Consider the following 12,107-nt stretch of genomic DNA (forward strand, 5'->3'; position numbering starts at 1 on the left):
CACACACACACACTCACACACACACATACACACATACTCACACACACACACACACACAAATAAAGTGTACTTGATTGCGCTAAAAATTACTTAAATACAAGTACATTTGTAGTATATTTTTATTTTTTGTCCTAATTAAAATTATAAAAAGTTATACAATATAAATACACCAAATTATTATACCAAATAATAATTAAAAGTATATTTCTACTTTAGTAGTACTTCAGTGCAATTGCAATATTTAAACTGATTTTAAGTGCAGTCAGATAAAGTACCAGAAGTGTTTTATAACTGCATTGCTTAAAAGTCTGCTACGATTGCTTTACATAACATTTTAGTAGATTTTTATATATACTATCACTAAGTTCTATTTGGATTTTCATGAAAAATACAGTAGAAATGTACTACTGAAGTGAAACCCTACAGGTTACTGTGCTTAGACTAGTATAACTGCACTAATAGCACATGTTTGGATTAATCCTTCATATGTGTTTAGATGTCTACCAAAACTCACAATTTAACAGTAATCATACTTTTAGCATAAAGTACTTGAAGTGCTATATTTTTAATGTGGAAAAAGTGCTACTAATGACATAGTAATAGTGTACTCGGCTGTACTATTTAAAGACACCATAAACATGTAGTTAAGTATACAACACATTTGAAATGAATTATTTAATCTATAAAAATATGTGGGAAATACATTATAAATACATTTATCATTTAGTATATACTCATAATATATTATTCTTATATTTTAAATCATTAATAAGTGTATTTTCCATGTATGATAAGTATATTTGTGTATGAAAGATGGTTTCAATTGTACTGCAAGTGGTAAGTAAATAAAAAAAATTAATAGAGAAATTGTTAAAAGCACATTTTAGTTCATATTCATGGTGTCCCAAAATAGCACAGTTGAGTGCACTTAGATGATCTTAAGTTTATCTTAAGTACTAAATAATCATTTTTAGTATATTAAGTACAAAATCAGTGCTTTCAGCAGCTTATGGAAGTGTAGTGAACTAAAGTGTGTGTTGACTGGGTGATCTGTGACCGTGTGTTTGTGAGCGACGCACCTGTGAGCAGCAGCAGGTGGATCTCGTCTCTGTCGCTCTGACTCTGGTTTGGGACACGCAGCTTATAAAACACGTCCTGCTGTTTCAGGCCGCTGACTCTCCTGTGCGGATCGATAACATGGACAGAGCGTTTGAGCCGTCTGCAGCTCGCTTAGACTCTAATGTTAAGCTGTCAAAACAGCCCTGTTGCTCAACATACTGCAGGAAAGGGGCGGAGCCTGACAGCTGTGATTGACAGGGCACTTTAAACATCTCCATTTGAACAAAGAAAACAATCCAGTAACATAGATTACAAAATACATAGAAACTACAGTACAAACAGTGATATTGTGAAATATGTGACTCTGGAGCACAAAACCAGTCATAAGGGTCAATTTTTTTAAATTGAGATTTATACATCATCTGAAAACTGAATAAATAAGCTTTGTTAGGATAAGACAATATTTGGCCGAGATACAACTATCTGAAAATCTGGAATCTGAGGGTTTTGATATATTTACAGTAGGAAACTTACAAATTATCTTCATGGAACATGATCTTTACTTAATATCCTAATGATTTTTGGCATAAAAGAAAAATGTATAATTGTGACCCATACAATGTATTGTTGGCTATTGCTACAAATATCCCCCAGCGACTTAACACTGCTTTTGTGCTGCAGGGCCACATATTTAAAATAGCTCTTTTCTATGTGAAATATACATATACACAGGTTGGATCCTCACCGGACGTGTTGCAGAAACTCATTGGAAGCGGTCCGAGTCCGGTTCTGTCGGCTCGGGGGAGATAGGCTGGTGTTACCGGGTCTCTTGGGCCCCGAGGGAACTAAGAACTGAACCATCTGGAACATTCTTCTCTCCAATATCTGAATATGACGAGAAACACACACGCATGAGAATCAGAAAACACCGATCATCCGCTCCAAACACAGAACTGGGCTTGTGCAAACGCTTCTTGAGACACAGGTCTGGAGAACAGACGGCTGACCTTCAGCACAGATCAGATGAAGATCAGCCCATGCTCAAGCCAGGGTTATCCACTGCTAGTGTTAGTTAGGGTTAGGTGCGATACTGACCGTGTGCTGGTGATTCTCACCGACTCTGATGAAGATCTAAATATGAAGAGCAGCAGTGAAACTCTATCCAGGAACACTTTCACAATCTCTGCTCCTCAGACTCGCTGTAAACAAGCGGCACGTGGAGCGTCCCGTGACGTCACGCACAGTGTCGCCACCTGCTTTCAATTGAGAGTAGCTTGACGTCACTAGATGACATCACAATGGCAAATTCACGGATCTGCATAAAGATGAATGCAGATCAGTGGGCAAGATGAGAACTTAAATAAGGTTTATCCAAGAAGTTGCTATAGTTGTCCCTAAACTTTTGAAAAAATGTCTCAAAAGGGGCGGGGAAGTCGCTAAATCTAGCTACAAAGTAACTAAATTGGCAACACACACTCATTAACACCGCGACAGTGATGACTCGCAGATCTTCCTCTGGAGCTCAAACACACAGACAGCTGTCTCAAAAGGGGCGGGGAAGTCGCTAAATCTAGCTACAAAGTAACTAAATTGGCAACACACACTCATTAACACCGCGACAGTGATGACTCGCAGATCTTCCTCTGGAGCTCAAACACACAGACAGCTTTTATAATGTGATGTTATTGAAGCCGTCGGTGCTCAATAACACAGAAATTAATGTTTCTGCAGACTTTTGTTCACACACACACACATACACACACACACTCCGGCGCTGCGCAGGCATAAAAAAAGAGGATATTAGTTTGGAGATGAAGAATGTTTAATTTCGGCGTAAATACACACAAAGCGGTTCGGCCGGCGATAAGAATCAGAAGCGACACAAACGGGCTCAAACAGACGCGTCTGGCTTTGACTAATGCATGAAAATATAAGTCAAGTCATCTTTATTTCTATAGCGCTTTATACAGTACTGATTGTGTCAAAGCAGCTTTACAGAGTCAAACAGGAAAATAGTAGGTCAATAATGCAAGAGGATAACAAAGAAAACAAAGTAAACCAGAGACTCCACTGAACTCAACATGATGCAGAAAGAGTCATGCTTACACGACAAAGGCTTCAATAGTTATGAGTGAACAGCAGGAGGCGCTCGAGGATCTGAGATGATCAGACGCTGCTCCTGTTCCTCATGAACACACTTCTGCGCACACACACACATATATATATTCAATCACACACACACACACACACACATATATATATATACAATCACACACACACACACACACACATATATATATATATATACACACACACAATAAAATATCCATATTTCCATTCCAAAGATAACATCCAACACAAATCTGCAAACATCTGAGGTAACCGGTTTACTGCTAACTAGTGAAACACGAGCTGCAGCTCAAAACACATGTTCGATGGAAACATTGTGCATTATGATGGAGTTTGTAGCTTAATTCACTATATTTGTAATAGTTTGAGCTGCAGTTCAGTTCAATAGGAAATCAGTCGAAAGTAGGGCTGCAACTAACGATTATTTTGATAATCGATTAGTTGGTCGATTATTTTTTCGCTTAATCGATTAATCGGATTAAAAACAAACAATTTTCTTTTTTTATTTTATTGACAAAAACACACTATTCCACATTCTGCCCAATGTCCTTAAAACAAACGTTCCAACTGAATGCTATGAAAACATACAGTGCTTAACAATTTATTAGACCCAGTGGTAACGAATAGGTAAGAGTAATGTTCTGCAGGAACACACGTTCTTAGCCCGATTCGGACGGTAATTGTTTCTCATATGGACGTCTGTAAAAATAAATTTACTTATCACCTCATGGATTCCGAATAGGGCTTAGTGTCATTTCTTTATCCTGTTAAAGGCGGGTTTGAAGCGTCTGATATTTATATTCAGACAATTGCACGCTTTTATCCCCTTACAGTTCCTACTCTCATAAAATATGCGCAATGCATGTTGACCTTTAAACCTTCATTTAACTTTCAACAACAGATATTTCAGCACAATAAATGTGTTTGCGCTGATTATTAAATGTGTCTGTTTTCTGTCTGTCTGACGCGCCCGCCGCGCCGGCGCTCATTCAGTAAAGATTAAAACTGAACACAGACTGTCAGGACGGACCTTTATGCAAAAATTACATTAATCGATTAATCGATAATGAGAATCGTTGTCGCTGATTTTCGTAATCGATAATAATCGATTTTATCGATTAGTTGTTGCAGCCCTAGTCGAAAGCATCCAGTCTCTCAGAGCATTGAAGTCAATGTTACATTTATCAGAAGATATTGTGCTGTTGATTTCCCTCCAAAGTGATGTCACTTCCTGGAGGAGGATGGTTTGGTTTGATACGGAGGACAGAAACAACTTTCAATCAGTGATATATAATGAAAATGTGCTACATAATAGGAATGATCAGCCAATAACTCATATTCAGATAAATGTCTATGAAATACCATTCCAGCTTTTCTAAAATATATTTTGATATATCAAACTCATTAATTTAGACGTAAAACAAACACAAAGTCTCTCAGCTGACTGAAAATGTATTTAATAACAGAAATAAAACATCATCTGATGTACAAGCTGACGCTCCATTCATTAAACGTCGGCTAAACGTTCTACAGAAATAAACACACAAACAAGCATTCTCCAAACAGTTTCTGTTTATGCTGTTTTCCTAATGTTTCATTTGTAAATCGTTAATAAACGCAGCAGAATGTGGCTGTGAATAATTCAGTTTGATCATGTCTTTGTTTTACATCATTAAAGACTGCAGTTAAAGTGCACTATTCTCTCATCAGGGAGAAAAGCTCATTCTATTCAAGTGTTCACAGCTAAATGTGGGACTTTTAAACATGTTTCAAACACTGTGACAGTGTCCTTCATTCACTTTCCTCTGGAGGAAAGAAACTGTAAACGTCACAGCGCTCGCCTTCAGAAACATCCATGAAACTTCAGCAGAACTAAAACAGACCGTCGTCCAGAGAGAAAATACTATTCAAGAATCTCAAGTTCAGTTGAGAATGAAAAACTACATAAGCATAACTCTGAAAGAGCTAAAAGCCCCAGTGAGCGTCGAGCACATTCTATGTTGACCCGAGCGACTGTAACAGCTCATGAAAAACACACGATAAAACAAAGCAGGCTAAAATCAGAAGAATTACAGGTGAAAACCCCTCAGATGATGATGATTCCAGTGGCTTAGAAGGACAGGATGGTCCTGCTGATGATGTCCACACACTCTCTGACCTCATCCTCCTTTATAGTGAGGGGCGGGGCTAGTCTGATGATGTCACCGTGAGTGGGCTTGGCCAACAGACCGTTGTCACGGAGACGAAGACACACCCTCCAGGCGTCATAGTCTGTGTGACATCAGAGGATTAGAAACAGATCACACACACACACACACACACACACACACACACATTTCCAACATTGGAATTGTGTGACATTTCCACATCAGAGAAACGGATTTCTAGTGTAAGAATCCTAAATAAATGAATAAGCTGCTGCCATTAAACTAATAGTTCACCAGAAAATTAAAAAATGTGTTGAAAATGTGTTCACCCTCAGGTCTATCCCAGATTAGGATGAGTTAGTTTCTTCATCAGGTTTGTAGAAATGTAGCACTGCATCAGTGTCTCAGCAATGGATGCTCTGCAGTGAATGGGTGCCGTCAGAATGAGAGTCCAAACAGCTGATAAAAACATCACAATAATCCACAAGTAATCCACAGCACTCCAGTCCATCAGTTAACATCTGGAGAAGACAAAAGCTGAGACACATCCAGCATTAAGACGTTTTTAACTAAAATATGAGTCTATAATAACTCTTCCTCCAGTGAAAAAGTGTTCTGGTGTGAATCAGGAGAGAAATCTGCACAGATCAAGCACAGACCTAAACAAATATGTGGCTGGATTTAATGCATGTTTGTGACCAGCTGAAACCTGATCTTCGACTCTTTCTGCTGTCAGCTGATGTTTTCCACCCAAATAAAGACCTGCACGCGCCCACACTCCTCAGATCACCTGTGTTTGATCTTCAGCTCAGTGACTGCTGTTTAACCGGGCGAGCAACCCACAGTTCATTTTGCAGCCTGTAATACTTTCACATCCAGAGAGCAGAGTTTCTGACGGTGATGCAGTGGTTTCACTGATATGCATGTGAACCTGTAGACTGGTTTGAATGGATGGTGGTTTTGTGGTGGATCTGGTTCTGACCTTTGGTCTCTTTGATGATGATGGCGTTCAGGAGGCCTTTCCCGCGGACGCCGCTCACAATCTCCAGCGGAAGCTTGCTGAGCTCAGCGCGCAGAATCTGACCCATCAGATCCGCATTCTGAGCCAGACGCTCCTCCTCCAGAACCTGAGGAGATCCGGAGCGTGAGCAGTGTTCACACACACACACACACACTCACACTCACACACTCTCACACAAACTCACACAGGTTTGTTTTTGTGAAAAGTGGGGACTCTCCATAGGCGTAATGGTTTTTATACTGTACAGACCGTATATTCTATTGCCCTACACCAACCCTACCCCTAAACCTACCCCTCACAGGAAACTTTCTTTTATTTCAGATTTTCAATACACTCCATTCGGAGATAATAAAGAACTACTCTCAAGATTTTATTTTGACGGTAAACAGCAGGAAGCCCTTAAAGCTTCTCTTCTGTTGATAAGCGCTTCTCGCTACATGTTTGTGAAGATTGTTGGTTAAAGTTTGGTTCCTAAATGTGCTTTATAGCGACTCAAACTCAGAGCGGCTGCAGATGGAGCTCCTGAGGATGATTTACTGTGAATCGAGACGCTGAAAACACCGGATCATGACCTGCTGGTGTGCAAATGAACACAGTACCTCTAGCGCAGCGACGTCATTGTACGGGACCAGCTCAAATCCAGGCATGAAGGGACCGAAACCCTCGTAACTGCTGGGGTCCGTCGAGCTAGAAATAGCCGCCATCGTCCGGCCCCAGAAATTCCCCGCTGTGAGAGCGAGAAACACAGACACTGCTTCAAACTGCACACGTGTGCAACATAACATTAATATATCAACCTTTCAGGCATCTCTGAGTCATAGAAGACTTCATGAATAATCAACCTGTTACAAATAAATTCTCTCAAAGTGTTACATAAACTTATTGACTAAGATCAAATAAATAAATCCCCTTTGTCTCATCACTCCTGAACATGTACACTACCAGTCAAAACTTTTTGAACAGAAAATGTTTTAATGTTTTTTAAAGAAGTCTCTTCTGCTCACCAAGCCTGCATTTATTTGATCCAAAATACAGCAAAAACAGTAATATAGTGAAATATTTTTATGATTTAAAATAACTGTTTTCTATGTGAATCAGCATATTAGAATGATTTCTGAAGATCATGTGACACTGAAGACTGGAGTAATGATGCTGAAAATACAGCTGCGCATCACAGAAATACATTACAGTTTAACAGATATTCACATAGAAAACAGTTATTTTAAATAGAAAAAATATTTCAAAATTTTACTGCTTTTGCTGTACTTCTGATCAAATAAATGCAGGCTTGCTGAGCAGAAGAGAAGAGACTTCTTTAAAAAACATTAAAAACCGCACTGTTGAAACATGTTTGACTGGTCGTGTATAATAAGCCCGTGTAAGTGAGGTGGACTGTGAGCTGCTGTCTCACCTGCAAACACGATCTTTGCCTCATATTTCGGGACGCCCTTGACCGTGTACGCCCACTTACGAGCCAGTTTACAGGCCGTCTCTCCGCCCTCCACACCTTCAACACAAGAGCAGGTTACAGCACTGTTCGAACCGTCAGTCATGTCCTGTGTTTTGACGGCTGAAGCTGTACCTGTGTTCATGGGCAGCACTTTATCGTATCCGAACAGGCCGGTGATGTACTGCTCGTAGACACCCAGCACGTCGTTGTAGAAGGCTCTGGAGGTGAGCGTCAGCCGCGAGGCCTGCGCCGTCAGCGCCGCTATGATCTTCGGGTGGCAGTGACCCTGGTTAACAGCGCTGTACGCGCTCAAGAAGTCAAAGTACCTGCGGCCCTCCACATCCCACACGTGAACCCCTGCAACACGCCGCAGAAACACTGATCAGAGACGTCTGACTCACACAAACCAGATATTTCAGTTGTCACGTGTATGCATGCAGTGCGTGTGCTGGAGGGAATGCACACTGAACACATGCAGACTTGAGTGTCTTTGCACTCATTATTTTGTCATTGGCTCACGCTGCTCATTTACAACGAAGCAAAAACAAAATATGAAAAAGAGAATTAGCCTTTTTCACAAAAATCTGAAATCACGTCAGCGCAGGGTAAAGTTAGTTCTGTTACAGGTCTGCGGCTATTATATTAGTATGCCCTTTTCTCAAATAATGCTTCTTAGCTTTTCTGTTTTGTCTGTTTTACAAGTTGTTGTTATATAATCTACAAAGAAATAACATGTTTGTAACTTATTGGTCACTCAGACCGCTGACTCGTGAGATAACACGCTCAACACGCTCCGGCAAACTCCCTTTTTATATAGTGTTTGATCTCCGGTACATTTGAGCGTCTCTCCGTTTACTCCGTCATTTCCCTCGAATCACCACATCATGATAAATTACTTAAAAATGACAACATTTATGGCCAGATGCACATTTTTCCAAGAATACATCAAACGATTCTAACTGAGTCCGGCTGAAGCATATTAAACTCAACACAACAACGTAATCTGATACAATAGGAATAAAGTCATGAATATGTATTTCCCAGGGCACATTATACAACGTACATTTATGCCATCATGTTATTAATGCAAAGGAGAGCAAGTAGAAAATACAATATTACTTTATTATTAATAATAATAATAATAATAATAATAGCAAAAAAAATTAAAGTGGAGAGTCATAATGCACAGCGAGCACCAAACGGACAGAACGGCGAAACTAACTGAATTATAATTGCCATCATTTAGAATTAAACAAACTGGTATTTGATGACCCGAGCTGACCACACAGTTAATTGTGAAATGTTTGCGCTTTGTAGAGTAATGTACCTGCAGTTCAAGCATTTTCATAATATCTCATTCGTAAAAAAACACTTTGCTTCTCGAACTCATTCTTGTTGAGTGCAGCCGCTGTTGTCACCGGAACAACTTTTACCTGCAAGCACCAGTCCAGAAGCCAGAAACACGGAAGTGTGAAAAAGGCTAAATGACAAAATAAAAGCAAACTATTGGAGATACAGTACATGTTGTGAACGTGAGGCAGAGATGCATGCAGCTTCCAGAAAAAAGTCAGAATTGCGAGAAAAACGTCGGAATTGCGAGAAAAATGTCGGAATTGTGAGAAAAACGTCAGAATTGTGTCAGAATTGCGAGAAAAACGTCAGAATTGTGTCAGAATTGCGAGAAAAAAGTTAGAATTGCGAGAAAAAAAGTCAGCTTTGTGAGACATAAACGTGCAATAATGAGTTTATAACTTGCAATTGTGAGACACAAACTCATAATTCTGAGAAAAAGCTTTGCGAGACATAAACTTGTGTCAGAGTTGTGGTGAGAAACGTGCCCAGGCCTACCCTCTCCTCGCTCCAGAGCCACCGGCAGCGGGTGGTAGTTATGAGCGCCGTGTCGATCCTCGCGAGCGTAAACCTCCTCTGATGTCAGCGCACGCTCCGCGGGCTCGGCTCTGGACGCCGCCGAGGACGATGCACGCTTCCCAGAATGCACTGCGCGGCTCAGAGCGGGCGTCACGCGGCTCACCAGACTCTTCAAGCTGTTCATGATGACTCGTTCGGTTCAGACGGAGACAAACTGAGAAACAAACACTCAATCACACATCAATCCTGCGGAGAGCAGCACATTTGTAGTCGCATTTATTTCTACAGCGCTTTATACAATATTCATTCAAAGCTGCTTCACAGAGATGAACAAGAAAACTGTGATTTAGTTACAAAACTCAAAATTAGATTCTGCTGTAAAGCAGCAGGGAATATAAAGCTGTATTTTTTAGCTTCACAGTATATATCAGAGTATTTTTTCTTCACATGACTAGACCTTTATAAAGGTTTACAGTGGCTTATTTTACTGTCAGGAGGACACAGAATATAAAAACATTGCAATGTCAAATAGAAATATACCATGAAAAACAGCGGTAATCAAATTAATTAATAAAATTAACAACTGTAGGTAATTTAAGTTATTTTAAAGTTAATTCTTAAAATGTAATCAAGTGAAAATTAAAAAAATGGGTAAGTTGTGTGATATTCCTTAACAAATTAGAGATATTCCATAAATGTTTTAATACAATGTAGTATTATTATTGTTATTATTATAACTTAACAAGGACATTCTACTGTGCAATATTTCTGTCATACTTTTTTCAAGTTAGACCAATATTGTATTATTAGATGAATAAATATAACTGTAGGATTCTGTAAATGAAATAAAATGGACTACAAGCATTTACTAAATGAATTATTTTATTATTCTTGCTCCTGGTGCTTTTATGAATAATTCATTAGTGACATAACGTTACTCTATTAGTTATCAAATGGAGACACTTTTCACAACATCTAATTTAATTCCTTATGAGGAAAATCAAGACCAGCTCTATTTATTCACTTTTAATTAGGGTTGGGTATCGTTTGGGTTTTTTCCGATACCGGTGCCAAATAGATACTTTTAAAACAGTTCCGGTGCCTGAACCGATACTTATTAAAAAATAAATAAATAAAAATTCCCCCCAAAAATGATGGATTGGCCATTAACACTATAAGCACATGATGTCTGTTTCATTCATACTGGACGAAATAAAATGTTTGTGAATCAGCAATGAATGTAGTATTATTATTGTTATTATTATAACTTAACAAGGACATTCTACTGTGCAATATTTCTGTCATACTTTTTTCAAGTTAGACCAATATTGTATTATTAGATGAATAAATATAACTGTAGGATTCTGTAAATGAAATAAAATGGACTACAAGCATTTACTAAATGAATTATTTTATTATTCTTGCTCCTGGTGCTTTTATGAATAATTCATTAGTGACATAACGTTACTCTATTAGTTATCAAATGGAGACACTTTTCACAACATCTAATTTAATTCCTTATGAGGAAAATCAAGACCAGCTCTATTTATTCACTTTTAATTAGGGTTGGGTATCGTTTGGGTTTTTTCCGATACCGGTGCCAAATAGATACTTTTAAAACAGTTCCGGTGCCTGAACCGATACTTATTAAAAAATAAATAAATAAAAATTCCCCCCAAAAATGATGGATTGGCCATTAACACTATAAGCACATGATGTCTGTTTCATTCATACTGGACGAAATAAAATGTTTGTGAATCAGCAATGTTGAAAAATGCCACTATTAAGCTGATTTTCATGACGATGGCTGTGTAACTGCTTAACTATATAAGAATGTATATAAGTGACATTAATATAATATATATATTAATAATATAATATAATATAATATAAAATCTCATTGTAAAGCTCTAGGTTTTAGCTTCTGGTTTGAGCTCTGACACAAAACTCTGGTGTATTTTATGTGTTTGAGCTTCAACATTAATCTAAATGAAAATAAAATTCAAATTCAACCTTCATAACCAGCCATATAACAATATGATATGATAACAACATGAAATCTCTGAGCCGTGTAACACAGATGAAGTGAGCTGTGCTGGATCATCAGCGTGTGAAACTGATGAACAGACAGAAAGCAGCCTGTGTTTCTCACATCAGTCTGTCTCAATCATCAGAATCAGATCAGACTGCTGCTGACCTCAGATCAACACACATCAGTCTCACTGTCATCAATTATTAACTGATTCCTTAGAAACTTTCCACTAACACTGTCACTTATTTATACAGTCACATGACCACGTGACACACGTCAAACGCAGCCTGAGGCGGTGATTGGCTGAAAACTCACTGCCCTCAACACGCCCACTGCATGCGCTGCCAAGGGTTAAATAAAGACACACACACACACACACACACACACACACACACTCTC

At 38.8% G+C, this 12,107-nt stretch overlaps 2 protein-coding genes across 2 annotated transcripts in view; both read right to left on the bottom strand.

The window, feature by feature from the left end:
* Positions 1-2,305, bottom strand: part of LOC107746747 (uncharacterized) — a 25,745-nt gene extending 23,440 nt beyond the window's left edge. Inside the window, exons 1-3 of the mRNA XM_016561038.1 lie at positions 2,155-2,305; positions 1,805-1,944; positions 1,080-1,180 (exon numbers count right to left, since the gene is read on the bottom strand). Of these exons, the coding sequence (XP_016416524.1) occupies positions 1,080-1,180; positions 1,805-1,929 (226 nt within the window). The 5' untranslated portion in view covers positions 1,930-1,944; positions 2,155-2,305. The remainder of the gene's footprint in view (positions 1-1,079; positions 1,181-1,804; positions 1,945-2,154) is intronic.
* A 2,329-nt stretch (positions 2,306-4,634) lies between these two features.
* Positions 4,635-12,107, bottom strand: part of LOC107746757 (ornithine aminotransferase, mitochondrial-like) — an 8,297-nt gene continuing 824 nt past the window's right edge. The window contains exons 2-7 of the mRNA XM_016561051.1: positions 9,656-9,890; positions 7,940-8,164; positions 7,769-7,864; positions 6,957-7,084; positions 6,319-6,505; positions 4,635-5,460 (exon numbers count right to left, since the gene is read on the bottom strand). Of these exons, the coding sequence (XP_016416537.1) occupies positions 5,300-5,460; positions 6,319-6,505; positions 6,957-7,084; positions 7,769-7,864; positions 7,940-8,164; positions 9,656-9,860 (1,002 nt within the window). The 5' untranslated portion in view covers positions 9,861-9,890 and the 3' untranslated portion in view covers positions 4,635-5,299. The remainder of the gene's footprint in view (positions 5,461-6,318; positions 6,506-6,956; positions 7,085-7,768; positions 7,865-7,939; positions 8,165-9,655; positions 9,891-12,107) is intronic.

Source organism: Sinocyclocheilus rhinocerous, unplaced genomic scaffold, assembly GCF_001515625.1.
Source record: "Sinocyclocheilus rhinocerous isolate Xijiao unplaced genomic scaffold, SAMN03320098_v1.1 scaffold409, whole genome shotgun sequence".
Lineage (NCBI taxonomy): Eukaryota > Metazoa > Chordata > Actinopteri > Cypriniformes > Cyprinidae > Sinocyclocheilus > Sinocyclocheilus rhinocerous.